Source organism: Dromiciops gliroides, chromosome 5 (genome assembly GCF_019393635.1).
Source record: "Dromiciops gliroides isolate mDroGli1 chromosome 5, mDroGli1.pri, whole genome shotgun sequence".
Lineage (NCBI taxonomy): Eukaryota > Metazoa > Chordata > Mammalia > Microbiotheria > Microbiotheriidae > Dromiciops > Dromiciops gliroides.
The window spans coordinates 12,193,883-12,214,949 of record NC_057865.1 but is presented as its reverse complement, the minus strand read 5'-3'; the positions used below and the strand labels follow the sequence as shown (position 1 = coordinate 12,214,949).

The following is a 21,067-nucleotide window of genomic DNA, read 5'->3' as shown; positions in this document are numbered from 1 at the left end:
ATCGCTTATCCAAAGTTCTTCTTTGGCAATGTTGCATTCTATACATACTATATGTGGTAAGATTTGAAATTTTAGGTTCAATGTGTGTGTGGGTAGACATAGACTTCTTTTATTTTTTTATTTTTTTTGCAGGGCAATGAGGGTTAAGTGACTTGCCCAGGGTCACACAGCTAGTGTCAAGTGTCTGAGGCTGGATTTGAACTCAGGTACTCCTGAATCCAAGGCCAGTGCTTTATCCACTGCGCCACCTAGCTGCCCAGACATAGACTTCTAAACAATTTATTTTAAGGGCTCCTGTTTTTGTTTTATTTGTTCTTCTTTTATGACCTTTATTTTTAATGAGGCAATTGGGGTTAAGTGACTCGCCCAGGGTCACACAGCTAGTAAGTGCTAAGTGTCTGAGGCCGGATTTGAAGTCGGGTACTCCTCACTCCTGGGCCAGTGCTCTATCCATTACACCACCTAGCTGCCCCTTTTTTGACCTTTTATTTAAAAAAAATATAATTATAAATCTTTTAAGAGCTGGAAAAACTTTACAAATCATCAAATGCAACTCCTAATCCTATTGATGGGGAAAATGAGGTCCAGAAAATTTCAGTAACTTAACCAAGGTCACCCCCATATGTAGGGGGCAGAGAGAGCAGCAGCAGCTAGGTCTTGACTACTATCCCAATGTAAACCTTTTATTTATATGATGCTATTTCCTATGAATCTTACTTTAATTCTTTCTTTCTTTTTCTCTAATTCATTGTGCCAGGTATCTATATAGGTAGGTTGGAGTAAATGCTATTAATAAAAGGGCTTTGGGCATCTAGGTGGCACAGTGGAAAAAAGACCGACCCTGGATTCAGGAGGACCTGAGTTCAAATCTGGCCTCACACACTTGACACTAACTGTGTGACCCTGGACAAGTCACTTAACCCTTATTGACCCTCAAAAAACCAAAACAATAAATAAATAAATGAATGAATGAATAAATGAATGAATGAATAAACAAACAAACAAACAAATAAATAAAAGGGCTTTGAGGATCCAAATGTCTTCCTAAATCTATTTTCCTCTAATTTTTTTATCCCTTCTTGCTCCCACCTGTATCTCGAGAGATTTGTCCTTATCTCCTAGAATTTGGGGAATAGAAACTATCAACATGACAAAATAACAAAATTGATAACTGGCAGACATAGAATTTGGAGCTGGAAGTAACAATGGGGACAACCTAGGCCAAGCCAAGAAAATATAAGCTAATTGAGGACTTCAATTAATGCACTTAATGAAATGCTTAGTAAGTCAGAGCCAACTCTTTCATTTTATGGATGAGGAAACTGAAGTCTAAAAAAAGGAACATGACTCCCTCCAGGTCATACAAGTCACAAGCAAAAGAGATGAGATTTGAACCCAGGTCTCTTCTGAATCTAAGCCCAGTGCTCTCCCTAATACACTACTGATTAAAAGACTTTAATCAATCAATTATTTATTTATCTAACTATTCATCTCTCTCTCTCTCTCTCTCTCTCTCTTTATTTTGCATGGGGCAATGAGGGTTAAGTGACTTGCCCAGGGTCACACAGCTAGTAAGTGTCAAGTGTCTGAGGCTGGATTTGAACTCAGGAACTCCTGAATACAGGGCTGGTGCTTTATCCAATGCGTCACCTCATTGCCCCCTAATAAAAGACATTAATGCACTAAAAATCTCTGAGTAACACTGGACGCTGCAGAGTCTCTTGTCCCAAGAGGTTGGCACCAAGATTTTAAAATTTGGACAAGGCAACCATATTGGAAAGGACTTTCATAGTAACCAGATACAAGTACTTCAGGAATCCAATAAATCATTTTATGAAACCCAAACATAAGAATTCCCTCGAAAACAGGTGCCTTATAAATTCTCCAAATTTCAGTAGTTTGTCACCTAATTTACTTTGTGAGAAAAGATGCCAAATAACTGAGTTGTTGGGGAGCAAGATTACCTTAGGTAAGAGACACAATACTGTAGTAGAAAGTGCCCTTGCCCGGGCACCAAAAGACCTGGATTCAGGTCTGAGCTGTGTTGCTGGCTAACCATAAGACCACGAGGAAATAGTCAAGCAGCATTTGTCAAGCACTTAGGATGTGCCAGGAACTATGCTAAGCAGTGGGAGAACATGTTTCCCTGGGCTTCAGTTTCCTCCCTGGTACAGAGGACAAACATTTGGAGAGATCTACCTACAAGGGCCCTTCTATCTTGGCCAACCCCTAGCTGAATTCTCTGAAGGGGCTGGGAAGGGAGGGTCCCAATGTCTACATACTTCATCGCTGCTGGTCACATTTCTGCATCCTTCCATCCCTGTATGTCTGCTCCCATCAGGACAGATGGCTGTGATGGTAAAATGGACTCCTTGTATCTGATTCTCCACCTGAACTCTCACTTCGGAAATCAGTTTCTGCAAAGGACAACACCTTCAATTACAGGGCACTGAGAGTCCCAACGAGAAGTGACGAATCAGAGTTGAGCATATTCAAAGCATGCTTGACTTCATGGTTCTAGCACAATCAAAGAAAGACTGTTTGTCTGCAACAAAGGAATGAATAAAAGTATTGTTTTCATCACAGAGACCCAATTATGCCTCAGATGCATAAGGGAGAATGAGCAACTCCAAAGAAAAGGACTTGGACACCCCCATTTTGGTTGCAGTCACTTTTTACAGATATGTGCACTGCACAATAGTTTACAATGATCTGGTAAGTTTGAGTGTTCCCCATATCGGTATTGTTTCTTAATGTTAATGCTCTCCTTTCATAGTATGGCTCCAATAAAGCAGTGGGGAGCCCATCTATCATCAGCAAAGGCAGAGAGGTTTGACAGCTGGAAGTCTGGAGCCCGCAGCTGCAAAAGAAAACATTTCACTTTCACAGACTTGAGGCCTTTAGAAAAGCTCATGGACTTGACTGACAGAGATTTGACAAGAAACTTTCCTTGTTGGGGCCATTCTGACTCGTTGCTGCCTCGAGAAGGAGATGTCTGAGCTTGTTCCCACCTTTTTTTTTCTTTTCATAAGTGAAGTAAAGGTCTGGAGGCTGCCAGGCATTTGGGAAAACCTCTGGCGCCTACCATTGACTGCCATGTTTGTCTAAGGTTCCTGCCACGGCAAGCCCTCTGACAGGGTCAGAAACAAGCTTCTAGAATAAGAGTGTTTTCTCTTATACCACAGACAGGGGTGCCAATGGAATTCTAAGGACCATTGTGGAGCACAAGTAAATAACATTCTGTGCCTGTAATACTGGGGCATAGCTTCATCCAGAAGTTCTAAACACAGGAACCAAAGAAAGAAAAATGGAATGTGTGTGTGTGTGTGTGTGTGTGTGTGTGTGTGTGTGTGTGTGTGTATGTATGCAGTAGATAGAGTCAGGAAGGGGAAAAGCAGGGGTAAGAAACCACAAACAATTTCCCAGAGGGAGAAAGGTCAAAGCTTTTGGTCTTTCCTAGGGGTGTCATGAGTGATGAATAAATCCCATGACTTGGAGGCAAGATGACCCAGGTTTGAAACATACCTCAGATAGTCACTGGCTATGTGCCCCTGCTTAAGTTACTTAATCTATTTGCCTCAGTTTCCTCGTCTGTAAAATGAGAGGTTGAATTCAATAACCTCTAAAGTCCTTTCCAACTTTTAATCTATGAGCCTGTAAGAACTAGGGGAAAAGTAGGGGAATATACCATCTGACTTTATCATTTTCCAGAAAGGGAAACCAAGATCCAAAATGTTAGGTAAGTTTCCTAGTGAAACATCTGTGAAAAAGCAGCTACAAAGAGAGTTTGAAAGTAGGTTCCCATGGGCAGTAGCTTGCTCAGTAAACATTATTGATCCTCATCAGATTCTGAGAGCAAATTTAAGAGCAAAACAAACTCCTCTCTTCTTCCCAATATTTCCATGAGAAAAGAATCTTTGCATGGGGGCCCGCATTTGCTACTTTTTGGGTCTCTCAAATAGAGAACTCATTCCTGTTTAATCAATGCTTTAAATTAATGAATGAAGGGTACTGGTATATACAACAGGCTGCTGAATTATGGGAGATCAGGAACACTGAGAGGAAATGTTTAACTCCATCAGCTTTCTTGGCCTGTCTTGCTCGTGACTAGCTTCTCAGAAGAATTTGGGCTTAAGAGCCCAAAGAATTGTAGAGCATGAGGTAGAGGAAGCACTCCTAGTCCTTTAATATTGAAGTTAACACTGACACTGTATTCAACTTCCTTTTCATTCTGAAAAGTGTTATGCCACCCAATTCAGAGTGCAGAAAATGAATCTAGAGTCACTGAATCTCAGATTAGGAACGGACATCAGAGGCTCCCAAATCAATCAATACCTGAGCTAGAATCCACAGTATGGCATCCCCAATGAGTGATCATCCAGGCTTTGTCTGAAGACCTCTTCTATTCCCCCTTGGCAGTCCATTGCACTTTTCCTTAACACAATATTGGTCTCTTTATAACTGTCCTCCCCCAACCCCACTGCTTCTACTTATGCTCTCAAGCATTGAGCAGAACAAGACTAATCCCTCTTCCATATGGCAGCTAGCTCTTCACAGACTTGATCAGAGCTCTCCCACACTAAATATTTCCATGACCTTACACCTATTCTTCTGTGAAATAACCTCCAGGTTCTTCATTAGCTTGACTGTGCCTTCTCTGGCTACTCTACAATTTACCCATAATGCTCTTAAATTCTGCCCACTCCCATGCCCCAAACTGAGTACAATACACCAAATGTTATCTGACTGGGCAGAGAACAGAAATATTGCCTCATTCCTCATCCCAAACATTCAAAAACTCTTCATTTTGCCTCCAAGGACAGGAGCATAGCCCAGCGACAAAGCATACTCTAAAATTGGATTTGCCAATGAATCATGCATGTTTTAATTTAAAAAAAGGTTCCCATTCTGCAATATCTATTAAATTACCTACTATGTGCTTAAAGAACCTATATCATGTACTGGGACAGTATAAAGCAAATTAAATTTTTAGGAGATTTTGCAGAATAGAGATGTAGACATAAAGAAATAGATGCCCAGGGGCAGCTAGGTGGTACAGTGGAGAAAGCACTGGTCCTGGATTCAGGATGGCCTGAGTTCAAACCTGGCCTCAGACAGTTCACACTTACTAGCTGTGTGGCCCTGGGCAAGTCACTTAACCCTCATTGACCCCAAAAAATCAATTGTAAGGACTGGAGAAGTTGAGCCTTTATAAAGAAAAGTAAAATGACTCCCTATGACATCCAGGTTCAATTATAAAATCCTCTGTCTTCTTAATCCTCTCACAGCCTACCTTTCTAGTGTTCTGACCCCTTACTTGCCCCTTTGTCTTCTGTGATCTAGTGATCTAGGGCTGTGACGTGTGACTCTGAGCATTTTGATACCCATACCTTGAATTCTCTTCCTCCTCATCTTCAGTTCCTGGCTTCCCTGGCTTCTTTCTTAGTGATAGCTAAAGTTCAGGCCTCGGCAAGAAGCCTTTCCTGGTTCCACTTAATTCTAACATTTTTCACCTTAGATGATCTCTTATTTATCCTGTGTATTTTATCTGTACAGGGTAATTTGCATCTAGTCTCCTCCACTAAATTATGAGCTCCTTGGAGGGAGGAATTGTGTGTGTGTGTGTGGGGTTGCCTTTGTACCCTCAAAGCTCACTTTGAGTATTCAAGGGTTATCATTGTCATTGCTATAATATAAGTCCCTTGAAAATAGGGACTGTTTCATGAATTATATTTTTAGCCCAGTGCTGGGGACATAGTGGGGATTTAATAAATTCTTCTTGATTGATTAATTAGGAAAACAGATGACATTTAGGGATGTCCCAGAGATATTAGAACTAGGCGCACTGGGCAGAGGTTGTGAAGAGGCAATTTGGGGCTCAATGGCACAACTTTGCTTTCTTTTCCAGATATTTCAAAATGCAATGTGCTGCTTTAGGGGAAAAGAAGCTGCCCATCCCTGGAGGTCTTAAAGCAAAGAATGGAGGAGCATTTGTGAGTTTCTGTGCAGAGGAGAGCTTCAGCTGGTAATGGGTAGGGGTTACCATGGTAGGCATTGTCCAATGGAGTGCATTCATACAACTTTATTAAATTTGTGCAATGAAGGTAAGACCACTGAGAATTATCAAAGTTGAGAGCCATTATTTCTCAATGTTCTTTGCCTCTGTACCCCATTATTCTCTGTACATCTTGACCATATGCATCTACTTTCTCTTTCCCACCTTGGTGCCTTTTCAAAAGTCACCCACTCCCCATGTCTTGAATTTTCTCCTTCCTCACATACAACTTTCAGAACTCCTTGATCCATTCAAGGCTTTGAATGTAGGAAGAGTTTCATTGTTTTTACTTTTATCTTCAGTGTTTATCTCAATATTGCTTTGTATTTGTTCTCTCTGTGTTTCGGTCTCTTTATAAATATACTAGTTCATACATGTATGTGAGTGTGTCACTTTTCTATGTCTATGTTTACTCCTTTTATGATATGATCTCCTTGATTTAAAGAATGGTTTCATTTATTTTTTATCCCCCAGTGCTTAGCAAAATGCCAAGTACACAGTAGGTATTTAATAAATGCTTGTTCATTACTGAATTACTCTTTTAGGAGGCCGCTAGTTTCAACATTTTGACTGAGTGGCTGATTGATTCAGTCCAATAACTTTTCAATTCAGGTTAAGAAAAAAAGTACAAATTATTAAACTTAGCTGACTTAAAATGTTTCATCTGCCTGTCCCAGGGGCTTGGGGAAGTACCCAGCTCAATGAGAAAAATAGCACATGCCCCTTTTCTTTGCTGTTCTCCTGCCACCCTCAATGAGATAGATGGTGGGATCCTTCCTGGAGTTTTTCTAATCTTTATGCTTGAAAAGTTTCTCATTAACCAAAAAGGAGTCATCAGCTGTTACTGGGTTATCCATCCATCCTGACTTCTAGCTCTTGCTTTTCCACAGGATGCTGTGGGATGAAAACCCCCAAACCAACAAATAAACAGAAAAGACTTGTGCCTAGTCAACATACCTGATAGGCATCCACCACCAAGTTGTTGAGATTTGCTGCTTTTGATTCAATTTGGCCAGCCACGGTGCCAGGCAAGAGGGGCAGGAGATCCTGTAACAACACAGGCACAGGACTGTATGACAGTAATCTGGGAAGGATTACTGAGTACTTTGAGGGCATTTCCTGAATGAGTGGCACTGGGCTACACAGTGATCTGGGGAAACCAGAGTTATACCAGGAACTCAGAATTGAATTGGGAAAATTCATGAACATGATTAGATTAGTGATTTCACCTTTTTTTTTTGTTTTGTCCCTGGTTTGTGATTTTGTTGGAGTAATTGATGGTGCCTATCGATTGGATACCATATTCCTATCCTGATTACTTGTCAGGGGTGTGTGTGAGGGAATGAATGAATGATTGATTGATTTAATGAATGAATGAATGGAAAAGTATTTCCCAGGTATGTAATTTGTACAAAGCACTATGCTAAACACAGGAGTCCTGACTAGAATACATACTGCAGTAAAATGACTGACTTGACCATAATAGAAACAAGGGCCTCCTAAGTTTTAGCAGCAGCAAGATGGTGCAATGCATAGAACATTGAAAGACCTGTATTCAAATACTGCCTCATTCACTGCTATCTGATCCTGGGCAAGTAAGTCACTTAACTCTGAACCTCAGTGTCTTCATCTATAAAATGAGTGATTAGACTTGATAACTAAGGCACTTTCTAGTGTGATCTGATTCTATAATGGATTTTTCTCCCATCAGGAAGAAGGAAGTCAGGGTAGGAAAGGCAACAATACCTATTGGGGAAACCCTGGTTGAATTAATTTCACTTCTTTGCAGAGAGATGAAGCCATCAGATCTGCAGAGACTTGGCCATCTTTTCTCATGTCAACTTATCTAGTCCCAGATTATGGTACCAGGAAATGGTACCATATTCCAAAACAAGACCCTGTTCTTGCCACACCTTTGAGATCTGCCTATTTACAGTCTTGACTTGCTCTAGACCTCAGTTTCCCCAAGTGTAAAATGAAGGGTTTGGAATAGACGGCTTCTAGATCTGCAGAGAGGTAAAGTGAAAGTCAATTTTATACATGTAGTGAGTGCAATGGTCAGTGAGGAAAGGAGTACTTTTTGATCACCTGACCCAGTGACTGTTCCAGTAATTTCTTCCTAGCCCTAGGATACAAGAAATAAGATATCATGGAAGGTGGGAATTTTTAGGAGTGTGTGATGAGAAATGGCATCAGAAGCTGCTGAGGTCATGGAGGATAAACATTGTTTACCTGGAGCTGGAGTATGTTTAAGCAAGGTGCTGAGGGAAGAAGGCAGAAGTTAGGGTGTTTCTGGATCATACTTTGCACCCTCTGGCCTTCTTCCGAAAGACACATTGGATAACTCACTCTGCATCTTTTGGATTTTCACTATTTGTATTGTTCCAATAAAGACAGGTACTTTGTCCTCAAGGGAGTATGAGGGGAAAAAAAAAAGATGAAAGAGGACATTGAAAAGGTTGGGGGAGGGAAGGACCTTGAAGAGCCTGTAAGCCAACTTCTTCATTTTAGAAATGAACATTAGTGGTGTGGAAAGAGTGTGTGAGTTAGCCCAAGGTCTCAGTTGCAGCAATAAAAGAGACTCAGGTTTTCTGACTTCAAATCTAAGGCTGTTTTCACTATACCACTCTCATTTAAACCTCTGAAGCACACTTCAGTCTGAGTTCTCTCTGGAATACCCACATTATTTTCTCATGGCTTCCTAGCTCATCTTAAGCCATCCTTGGGCAAATAATTTTGGGGACGGAGAATTACTTTGGGGCATGATCCTGGTGGATCTTGGTTTGGTTCAAGACTCTCCTGTGTTCTTGCAAATGAGCTACTACTTTGTAAGGAAGATAATAATTGACCTAGTCAGATTAAAGATGACCTAGGTTTTATATATATATATATATATATATATATATATATATATATATATATATATATATATATATATATATAAAACCATATATATATAACCATATATATACACATATATATACATATATATATACACATACATATATCTCCCTGCCTAGTGTAGACTCAGATTGCTTGGTCTAGTCTGACCATGACAAGGTCTGGGTGTGAGAATTAAAAACTAGTGGTTATGCTACTCACAAAATTCTATTCAGTAAAGGATTCCCTTTTGTATCAGTTCCTCATTGACTCGAAAGGCAGAGTAAGCCCAGTATCAGGAGTGCGGGATCTAGAATCTGAAGAATTGGGCCCAAATCTTAGGTCTGCAAATGAATACTTCTGGGACCTTGGACAACTCATGCACCTTCTCTGGTCTCTGGTTTATCATCTGTAACAGGAGGGTGTCGGGAGAGATGACCTCTGGCTCGACTTCCAGCTTTAAATCTGCGACGCCATGGCGGGAATGTTGAATTCATGAATGATGATGGAGAGAACGAGGATGATGTGGATGAATTATCCAACTTCAATATGTCTCAGTATGCCATTTTTAGTATACACTAGGAATATGGTGAAGGACTTGAGAAGGGTCAAAATTGGAACCTACTATACACAAATTCTCACTTTTGGTTCTAAATCCAATCAGTCATCTTGGCACATGAATAATATTTTAGTGCAAAAATATTTTGAAATCAGCCTACCTGGTACCAATGAAACTGTTTTCCTTGGACTGCAAAAATAACATTAATATTGTTGTCTATTAATTTTTCTGCAAGTTGTCCCAACGAGGGATGCTCCTATAAGACAGAGGGGAATAGAAGAAGTCATATTTCGTGGACAGGCCCCAGACCCCTAGTTTCCCATTAAAAAAGTAGGATGCTAGATTTGATGCTACAAAGAACCTCAGAGGCTATCTATCTAATCTAATCTCATTATTTTACAGTTGAAGAAACTATGGCCAGTTAAGGTACTTGCCTATGGTGACAGAGATACTTACCGAAGTGTCAGAGGTGATAATGCCAGAGCCCAGTTCATCTAATTACAAAGCCAGTATGTTTTTCACTACATTGATCTTCCCTAAAACTGACTTTGAAGATGAGCTCTTTGAGGGTAGGAACATTGTTCATGTTTTGAATCATTAGCAGCTAGCAAAGTGCTTGGTACATTGCATGTACTTAATGAAAGCTAATTGAATTAACCAGACAGAGAAATAGTAGCATCAGAGTTCGTCAAAAGAAAACCAACATGATCAGCTATGGATCATGGAGGTCACTGGCAACAAATAGCACTGCAATTAGGTGCAGGGAAAGCCATCATCCAGGCAATAAAGGGAAGACATTCCATCAAACAAAAAGTCACAAATAACGTTTAAATAAATACCACTTATCTAAAGGGCAGAATTAAAGTATTTGCATTTTAGAAGTGGGTCTTACTTAGAAGCTCAAAATCATTAGTAGGAATACTAATTTTCTTTGAGGTATCTGAGATGGGATGGAATAATGTGAAATTCCCAAGAATACTATTTTGGGTGATGGAATTCATTGAATAACAAGCTGCCTCTCGGTTGTATCATGCAAACCAGAAACAAGGCGTGTATCTATCAATGCCTTCATCAGCACCTTGGTCATTAGACCAAAACCATTCTGTGTGGTCAAACAGAACCTTTACTGTGAGCTGTCCTGTTGTTACAGTACCAACTTCTCCATTGGTTTTCTTTGACAAATCAAATCCATGTACAATCCCTGGCTGAGGCTTAGCAGAAGGGAGGACGAAGAAAAGTTGAGTTTTTCAAAGTGAGAACTAGAACATACTTGTGTTTTTGGTTTAAAATAAAGTTATTAAGCACAAAAATGAGAAACTGTGAGCATGGCTTCCCTGATCTCATTCTCCAAAGTAGGCCGTACCAACTATAAATGGAAATCGATAAAGAGAAGCAAGGTATAAGGTGTGGGGGGAGGGTATATTTCTACTGAAGACAGTGAAAGTGAAAACTCAGCTAGCTTCTTGACCAGTTTAACCAAGATATTGCTTTCCCCAACATACAGATATGGAAAATATGAGTAAATCCACCTGGGAGAACATCAAGATATAGATATTAAAAGGAAGCCACATGTGGGTGGTTCTGTAATAAACTATTATCATCTCAGTTCTGAAAGGAGGCACTATATAAAGTAGAACTCAAATGTAAGAAGACAAAGGGGCGAGAGCAAGTAGATTAGCTCATGTACATGTAAAAGCAACCTATTTTAAGGATAATCCTGTTTTAAAGGAATTCAGGGATCAATTATCAAGATAACTCAAAGAAGAAAGGCACCAAGAGAATAACTAAGTTTCTATAGACTTTCTGCTACTGTCTCTGCTCATTGAATCCTTGTGATTCTACGAATCTTTGTGAACATGGTCCAGGCACACACTGATGATATCCTCAATGGAAATATGTGATAGGAATTAGCTGACATTAAGAGAAGATTTTCTATAGCAGACCAGAAGTTTAAAGTTACACAACTGGCTGAAAGGTATAGCAAATATAATATAATGCTATGTATAATGCAAATATAATATATGCTACTTACTGTTGATTTAAAAGTAATTTTGACTGGGAAGAACAAAATGAAGCTACAGTGTCTCATGTGTATATTAAAATTATGCAATATTCTATGACAGATGTGATCATAGAGATAACTTGGTCCAACAACAAGCCACTAAATACCAACATCAAGTGAGGTATCAAACATGAAGACTGTTAACTTTGGGTGTTTGTCATTGTTGTAGAGAATATCCTGCACAGCATACAAAGAGAAGGCTGCCTCTGAATTAATAATGGAATATTCTAGACATTCATATTAGTGCCTAATATAATACTGGCTTGCTCAATCTTTAGAATGTCCCAGGGACTCTAATGAAATTAATGGTCATTGAAAAGAGATGAAGAATAGCCATCCAAATGGAAAAACAACATGGATGAAAATTACTATTGTTTAGACTTTAGCCTTCAGTTGGCTTGTTATTGATTCACTAAATTATTCTATCAGTGTCTATATCTTGTATGAATGATACCAGGAATTAATAAGAACAGAAGATAAGAATGGATTGCATTTGGGAACTGTGCGGTAGTTTCAATGATTCCAATCTGCTCTCTACCACAAAATCCCTGCTTTTTGGCATTGATATGCCCCAACTGCTGCTATTTGGGTTTATGCATAACAGAATACTGTTATTAATTGTGAAGAATCAAAATTTCAGTCACTCAAAGATCAAAAATATAGAGAATATCCTGAAGTATGCAACAGTCCAATAAACATTTACAGAAAGACATAGATAGAACTCACACAGTTAAAGGGATGAACGATTTTGACCATTAACATTAGAGGGACAACCACACCAATAAGATTATATATTCCCAGGAATGTGGAACTGACAATACACATCAACATGGAATCCACCTACTGAGAACATTTTGATTTACACATCATTTTTCTCACAATCCATTTTTTTTCTCTAATTTGGGAAACTGTGAGAGAGGGAAGTGATGCAATTTCCCAAAGGTTACCTAACTAAAGCAATGGAGCTGAGGCACATACACCTATGTTTTCTGCCACCAACTCCCTAATTCTTTAAATATGTAAGTATGTTGAATTGAATTGAATTTCCCCATCCTCTTGCTGTCCATTGGCTGGAACTCAGATCACATGGTCCTGGCCACCTTTACACACATGCAATAGTGAAGCAGATATCTCTCATGCAGAAGCTTAAGCACAAGTGGAATGTTTCTTTTGCCCTTTTTATAGAGTTCTCATCCCAGCTAATCTTATGAGTGAAATATCTGTTACTATTATGATTCAAATTCAAATCAAATTTCAGTCATTTGTACTTCCAAGATAAATATGAGTATTGAAAATGTTAAACTGAAAAATTTCACTCATAGCTAATATCTGTGGCTCATAAAGAAAGTCCCATGTATCTAGATAGCTGTCTATCCTGTGATAGATAGGGAACATATATAGTGAGGGATACCTTTCTGCCAATGCAGGTCGGTACCTTATTTGCAACTTAGTCTTAAAGAGTTGCCTGAAATGCTGAAAGATCATAAGACTTGATCACGCTCATACAGCTAGTATGTTATAAGTGAGACTTGAATTCCAATCTTCTTAAAAGCAAGGTTAGTTCTCTATCCATTACCCTATCCTGCTTCTCCATAGACACACATTAAAAAGGAACAAACACAACTGTGTTAGCTACAGGACTTCCACCCAACAAACACTTTTTATTTCAGTTAAAGAAACAAATAATTGTAATTTATTTGTTCTGGGCAAGGGGACCAATTTAAAATGGCAGAAAATAAACTTTCATAAAAAGAGGTTTAAGGGACATCACCTGGTCTAGCTATTGCCTACTGAAAATTGACCACAGAGCCAATTTTAATGGTGAAGTTAGCTCGTCTAGAAATAGACTTGGAAACTGCAAATATAAATAGCTGTTTCATGCCAATTAAGTAGCTGATTAGACACATCTTTAAACCTTGTACCCAGTGGAATGGATGCCAAATGAATACATCAAAGTGCTTAACAAGCAATATGCATAAGGTTGGATAAATCTGGTTTCATTCTGAATTTTTTTAAGCTTACAATTATTTATTGAATGTTTGGTTTGCAAAATTGGACACATTTTTCCAAGCATTGTCCCCCACCCTAATTCTTAATTTTTAAACTCATGTGAATTTTAAGGGAAATTTAATCCATATGTTTCTAACTTGTTTACACTTAACTCATCATAACATTGGTTTTGAAAGAGGTATGCACAATTTCAGAAGCCTTCTGGTGCTTATTAATGCTCCCTCCTCCACTGCCCCTACAAACAGGAAATCACATTGACCAAGGATGCGTAAACTCCATCTTGAAAAGCACTTGTCTGGTCAGCAGATCAGGAAGAGAGGGTCAGTTGAGTTTCCAAACTTGGCTAGACAGATTCCCTGAACCTCTGTAGGGAGGGTGGGAGTGGATGCAATGTTTTAATAGAAAATTCCAAGTATATTGTGAGATATTTTCTCTTTCATTACAAACTTAGAACAGATGTTTCAATAAGCCACTGTTGACAACCAAATTGTAAATGAATTGCCATGACAGAAACCCCCTTCTTCTTCAAGCAGCCTACTATCATTATCACCTTTTATCTTTTCTGTCTCCCTTTTCACTAGCCAAGAGAAAAATCCTCCCTCTTGACTAGCTGTCCAGGTCAAGTGACATCACTACTCTCCGAATGCAGACTCCCCCTCAAGCTAACCTACTACAGACTGTTTTTCTAAACTTGGAAAATAATTAAAAATGATAATAGGTATTTCAGGGGCAGCAGGGGGAGTGAAAGAGATGGGCTAAGACAGTTGCTAATTACTTAGGGGTAAAGAGACTGACTTCTCTGCTATTTCTCTTCTTCACTCACACTTTCTCAGAGACCTGTGGGAAGTAACTCATAAAAGTCTGAGAAGAAGGGGAGGGAAGCATGATTCATAGGGAGCAATGTCGGACACAGAGATAGCTGAGAGGAGGGAGGGAAGACAGGGTTTTCATACCTGGCACACCATGGTATATGGGAGAAATGGGGCAAATCAGCATTTATTTTGATAAAGGGAGATTCAGAACCTAAATTTGTAATAGGTAGTAACAAAAAACATGTTTAAAAAGTATGAAAAGGGCAACTGTCATTGTAAGATTAGAAAGTAAACCATAACCAACAAAATTCCCTAGCTCGTGTAAATTATTCTATATTGTATAATAAAACAACATCATTTTAGGTTTTCATCTGAAGTAGAAATTTACTTTTTGTCATAGTTTATCAAGTTATTATTGACTAAAGTAATAAATTTGGTTGAATGATTGATTTAAGGGAGATCATATGGTTTATATACAATCAATACAATTCATCAGACATTTACTCAGTGCCTTTCATGTGCTGGGAGTGGGGAACAAAGAGACCTCAAGAAGGAGAGAACCAGGACAACAAGAGGCATCAAGAAACACCTTGAATGGGAGGTAGCCCTTGATCTGTGTCAATTGTGTGCAGTAGGTAGGAATTAGTGATGATGGGATAAAAATGGTCCAGGATCTTGAGGAGTTTACCATCCCATAGGAGTGGTGAGATAAGATGTATACACAAATAGCAAAACACAAGGAAGATTAGGACATGGGCAAAATAATCCAAGGCAATGGAGATAGGAAATATCACTCTCCACTAGGGAACTAGGGAAGGTTTTGAGGAAAAAGTAAAATGATTTTAACAGGTAGACATGTGGTAATAGTGTATTCCACAACTGAATAAATTCATGGAGACTGGAGAAAACAAGACAAGACTGGACCAGATTGGCTCTCTTCAGCGGAAACCTGATGACTGTTTGAAGAGGAGTAATTTGCATGAATTAATTCTGGAAAGGTAGATTGGAAATGGATTAGGATTACTCTGAGGATAAGGAGATTAAATTTTATCACAGAGGCAATAGGGAGCCACTGGAAATTTCTCAGCAGGTGAGCACTACAGATATTTGCATTAAGAAGATTTTAATTCGGCAGCCTCATGATGGATGGATTGTGGAAATCACAGAATAGTTTCAGGGAGACCAGTAGGGATGGTTTTGCAATAGTCCAGGAGAACATGGGCTGAGGTACTAAGACAGGACAGTGGAAATGATCATTAGTGGAGATGCAGGAAGAAGCAGCTGCTTGCAGAATTCAGCAATCATTAGATATTTTTGCATATTTGCAATGATTTTCTTTTTGTTTGAATTCCAAAAGGACAAAGGATAGTGAAAAGGAGCCAATTCAATGACAAGTAACCTGGCAGGCATCCAAGTCAATTTCACAGCTCACCAACTTCGACAGACTATACTCTGTGTGTCTATAGATGATTAGTAAGAAAATAATGCAGCTATGTAAAAAGAGAATTTTCGAGCTGGAAGGAATGATCAAGTTCATCCTCTGTGTTTTACAAGTGAAGAAACTGAGACCTAGAGTTTAAATAACTTTCCCAAGGTCTTCTAGCTGGTGGCAGATTTTGGACTTGAACATAGTCACTTGACTCCCAGCCCAGTGTTCTTGTCACAGCACTTGGCTTCCCAATTTCAATCTGGGTATTTTCCCTCAACTCAGTCAGGCTAAAGGCAGAGTATATCTATATAATTGCCTTAAAGCGGGGTGTTCTGTGAGTCTGCCTCTGACTTGGACATAGTGATAGTTCCTTCATCTTATTGATATGGACCCGAACACCACCAAGGCACATGGATGATAACAAGGATGCTAAATACCAGAATATGTTAAAGTCTTCTATTGAACTCTCAGCTCTGATGAAATTTATTTATATTTATGAAGTATTTCTTGTCCCCCTGCCCCAGGATGGATGAATTCTTTGCTTTCTTTCATTTTCCTACAGAACTTTGTCTGGTTTTCTCCTTTGCCCCAATCACTGCCTATTTCTTGTATTATACTGATCTGTGTATTTGTTATATTATGCTACTGCTTCCATAGAATGTGAACTCTCTGAAGGCAGAGAAAGTTTTTGTCTGTATTGTCAGTGTCTTGCACATGGTGATAGTAGCAATGAAATATTGAAAATGAAAATAATAACTCTAGTATTTATATGAAATTTTCAGGTTTGCAAAATGCAACACGTTATTGTCAATGTTTTTAAATGAATGAGTCTAGAGTTCAGCATCTCTTATGATCGTTCAATCAATCATGACACCTGATGATAACTAATGATCTGAATAGTGGCCCCCAGGCAGAAGGAGGTCCTTGAACACAAAGAAAAATTATATCATATTAATATAGTTTTAAAATTATGAATATACACCAACATATTTTACCAATTTTTTTTAACAAAGGTTGAAAGGAAAAGGTATCGTAGTTAATACCAAGTTAGTCAGAAACTTCAGTTAAGTGGAGAATCTCATTTCTTAGGATTTTGGGTGAGTATTGTATGCCAAGCTTATGGAAGCCATCATTCTTACTCATAGGTATATAGCACCAAAGAATGAAAATTGGAAAGGTCCTAAGAGGTCACCACGTCCAACAACTCAGTATAGTTATAAGATCCCAGTATTACTCTAATAGGAATGTAAGCCCATCATCGGTGTTATTCAGGGATCTTCCCTTCTCCCCTTCCCCACCCTTGTTTCCTGTTATTCAAATCAAGGAATGATAGCTTCATTCATCACCTGCCTGACTTTCAAGAATTAAGAACTGACAAATATAGAGCACTCTAAAGTTGGAAAACCTCTTTGAAGCTATACCACAGCTTTATGAAACAAACATTTCTGACATTATTATTCTCATCTTACAGATGAGGAAACTGAGGCTTAGAGAGGTCAAGTGACTTATGCATACCCACATGGCAAGTGTCAGAGGAAAGACTTGAATCTCTGTCTGCCTGAACCAGAGTCTAGCTCTCTGGCCCCTGCTCCATGCTGCCTTGTGCATCCTCAAGACTGAGCTGACCTCACTGATACGGTTCAAATATCTTCTTGGAATTCAGAGTCTGAAGTCCAGATGTTGGAATGTCATGGACTAAGGAGCTTAATTAGCCTTCTAAAAAGCAAACCAAGATGTATGAGAGGTAAAAGAAAGGGCACAAGGGCTTGAATTGAGAAACTTCTATGTGGTCAAAACTTTGAGTTAAGCAGGATTCTCCTCCTTCCCTTTTCTTGGTGACCTGGCTTTGTAAGCGTTCAAATCCAGAAAAGATGCTACTAATCCAAAGGGATTCTCTCTGGCTCTTCCTAAGCAGACGCAAACACACATAGTTTATTTGCAATTTAAACAGAACAAAAGCAATAAATAAAAATATTTGGCAATCTCATCCTGACTTTTTGCTTAACCACAGTATTGCAATTTATTTGTGTGTGTGTCTGTGTGTACACTCCTCACTAATTTCATGGCAATCACTGAAAGTTATATTTTAATTTCTGCATTTCAAAAAATTTCTTCCTTCCTCCTCCCTCTCTCCTTTTATCCTTCCTTCCTTCCTTTTTCTCTTTCCCTCTCTTTGTTCCCCTCTCTCTTTCTTCCTTTCTTTGACTTAAAAAAAGCAGTTCTGTGCTAATTAGGCTGCCTCTCAGGCAGCCTGGTATACTGAACAAAGTACTGACTTTACAGACAGGAAGATCTGGGTTCAAATAGCTGATTGAACTTGGGAAAAATCACTTAAACTATTTGAGGTTCACTCTCTTCCCCTGTAAAATGACATGATTCAACCTTCTAAGCTCTATTGTCCCTTCAAGCTCTAAATCTCGGATCTTCTGAACTTCAGTGGCTTGCATAAAGGTGGTATATTAGGAGTGGCAATTCTAAATCCTTTTTACCAAGCTTTCAGGCTATGGTGATAAGAATAATGATATTAATAATAACAGTGAACATGAAAATGGCACTTGGATGTGTACAAAGCATTTTACAGAGAAGCAGCATGACTTGGCAGATGATGGAGAGCTGTCTTGGGTGTCATGAAGCCCTGAGCTCATCCTGGCTCTATCACCCTGAGTCATCATCAAACAGCTCAGTGGCCCAGACAATGTTCTAAGACTATAAGATTGAAAGAAGGTGCTGTCTTGCAATCATAGAAGAAATTTCCTCACTGGGCATTGCCCCTTTAATTGAAATCCCAGTTAGGAACCAAAAACACAAATTCAAAACTGAAATCTTGAAACTTCACAGTGGCAGAAAACCCATCATTATTTCCAATTGTAGATGGGGAAACTGAGACTCAGAGAGTGAGGTCACTTACACAGACATACAACCAGCATCAGAAACAGGATTATTGTGCAAGATCCTGGAATACACAGCCATGGACTGAAATTTCTTTAAAATGTTTAACTTTTACAAATTGCATGAGAGTTCATTTGTTTTAGAGACTAGAAGAATCATTTGAAAAATAAACTTTTCAAAACTAAGTCTTGTTGGTAAATGCCAGTCACAAGGTATGCTGGTGAGCTTCCTGAGGGCAGAATGTACTTTGGATCCCCAGGGCCTGGCCTGGTGCCTGCCTTGCCTGGACTCAGCAAGAAGAAATGAAGAGGGAGCTTGAGAGTTTCTGTCACTGAACTACTCGGAACAGCTGGGTAGTTCCTATCAAACTTGACCTTTAAATGGACTGGGTCTCAACGTAATAGCTGAAATTAATCTGTTTCCTGGAAACTAGGTGTGCCATACCTCAAATAGCACTTAGGTCAGGATGGCAGAGATGTGTATTTCTTTACATGATGGGGCTCATGAGAAAGAGTAAAAGAGAAACCTACACAATGATTCTGCAAAGCCCAGGAGGTTCCTTTTAATTCAGAGATTAGCAAATGGGCTCCTCAAAGAGCAAATGAATCAGTCAATCAATACGCATTTATTAAACACTTACTTCATGTCAGACTCAGTGCAAGGTACTAGAAACACAAAGAAGACAAAAGCATGAGCTTTTCCCTTTGTAGCTCAAGTTCTAATGAGGGGAGAACTCGCAAGAGTTCTGTCATGAGAGGATGGACACATCGGTCATTTTCTAGGCTCTGTCCCATGGCTGTCTCAGCATCCCCTTCTTTCTGCAGAACAGGGGAGAATCAGCTCCTCTTACTGGGTCAGAGATTTAGGACTGGAAATGACCTTAGAGGCCATCTGGGAGAACCTCTTCATTTGACATAGGAGGAAACAGAGGCTCAGATTGGTTATGAGATTTATTCAGCCTCCCTCTGGTGATTCTGACCAGGGCAAGATTCCAATCCTAATCCCCTGAATGTCAATCCAGAGACCTCTTGTCTGTCTGTACCAAGCTTCCTGTCTCCTCTCAAGGCCAATTCAGACAGATATCTGCATTAGGTTCAAAAACACCTTTTTTGCCACCACTTCAAATTGAATACATGCTGAGTTCAAAATGTTTCCTCTGGTGCCTTGCTTTAATCATGAGTCAGATATCACTTCTTGGAGATATATTTGTTCTTGTTGGGAAATGTGTGTAGACAGGGGGCAGAATTTAAAGATTTCCTTAATGCTGTCATTAATTGTGTCTGATGGTAGATGTTGGTGGTGGTGGGAGAACTCCTCCAGTTGGCTCTTTCTTTCCTGCTATTAAGTTTGAGTTAAGTTTATTTCCCAGAAAAGGGGAGAATTTATTTGAAGTTCTAGAATGATGACTGACTTCACAGGAAATTCATTTTAAGAGAAATTATGATATTTTCTTTTTCTCTGCTTCTGTGTGTTCATGGGACTTCCCCCCCAGTAGATTATACATGCTATTTGAGGGCAGTAACACTTATCACTGAGGCTGGTATATAGTCAGCTCTAAACAAATCCTTCTTCCTTCTTTCCTCCTTTTCCTTTGTCCTTGTATCTCTGGTGCCTAGAAAATCTAAGGTACTTAATAAATGTGACGAATGAGTGACTTTATTCATTTCTGCCCTTCCTTGTGTAGTCATCATTACCATTGGTCTTAGCCACTCCTATTGTTATTACTGGCCTTTAAACATCCTGCCTCTATTATTGATGTGGCCAAAAGTAGAGGTGATTCCACAAAGTGGGGTGAAGAATGAGGGGTAGGGTGGGACAGGAGGATGGGTTTGAGTGTGGAGATAGAGATTTCAAGGTGAATGGAAAAAGGATATTGGGGCTAGTCAGGGAAGCCAAGTCCCAGACCTTAAATTCCAACACCTTCACCCAAATGTGAGGAAGCCAGTCTGTTAGAATGGGAAGAAAGCTTGGATTTAGGGTCAAGGGACTTGGGTTCAAATCCTAGTTCTATTATTACAGCCCAACGCTCAAATGGAACTGCCTCAGGCTAAATTTCTTTACTGCAGTTGGCAGTTTAGCAATGGAAAACAAAACCAAAGAACACAAGCATTCTAAGAAAAAAGCTGGAAAAGTGATCATCCTTAGGGTTAGCAGAAGGGAGAAGAAATTTAATTTTTTCAATAATGGAAGATTTTATTTGTGTTCTTACATATATAAATAGTGGTTTCTTATTTGTAAATTATGCTACATGGAGTAATCAGCTTTGGCTTTTTAATTTGTGTAAACCAACTCCTCTGGTTTATTTCTTCCTCTAATAGGAATGCAAACATTCAGAGAGATCAGCCTGAAATTGTTCTTAAGAAGAAAAACA

The 21,067-nt window shown here is 39.2% G+C and overlaps 1 protein-coding gene across 3 annotated transcripts in view; it reads right to left on the bottom strand.

The window, feature by feature from the left end:
- The window catches only part of ITGB8 (integrin subunit beta 8), a 116,258-nt gene that overhangs the window by 28,568 nt on the left and 66,623 nt on the right, over positions 1-21,067 (bottom strand). For 2 of the 3 annotated variants that reach the window (XM_043966422.1, XM_043966424.1), the window contains 3 exons: positions 9,655-9,750; positions 7,013-7,102; positions 2,283-2,417 (listed from right to left, as the gene is read on the bottom strand). In XM_043966422.1, coding sequence (XP_043822357.1) covers positions 2,283-2,417; positions 7,013-7,102; positions 9,655-9,750 — 321 coding nt within the window. The remainder of the gene's footprint in view (positions 1-2,282; positions 2,418-7,012; positions 7,103-9,654; positions 9,751-21,067) is intronic. The other variant, XM_043966423.1, reaches the window with a different exon arrangement.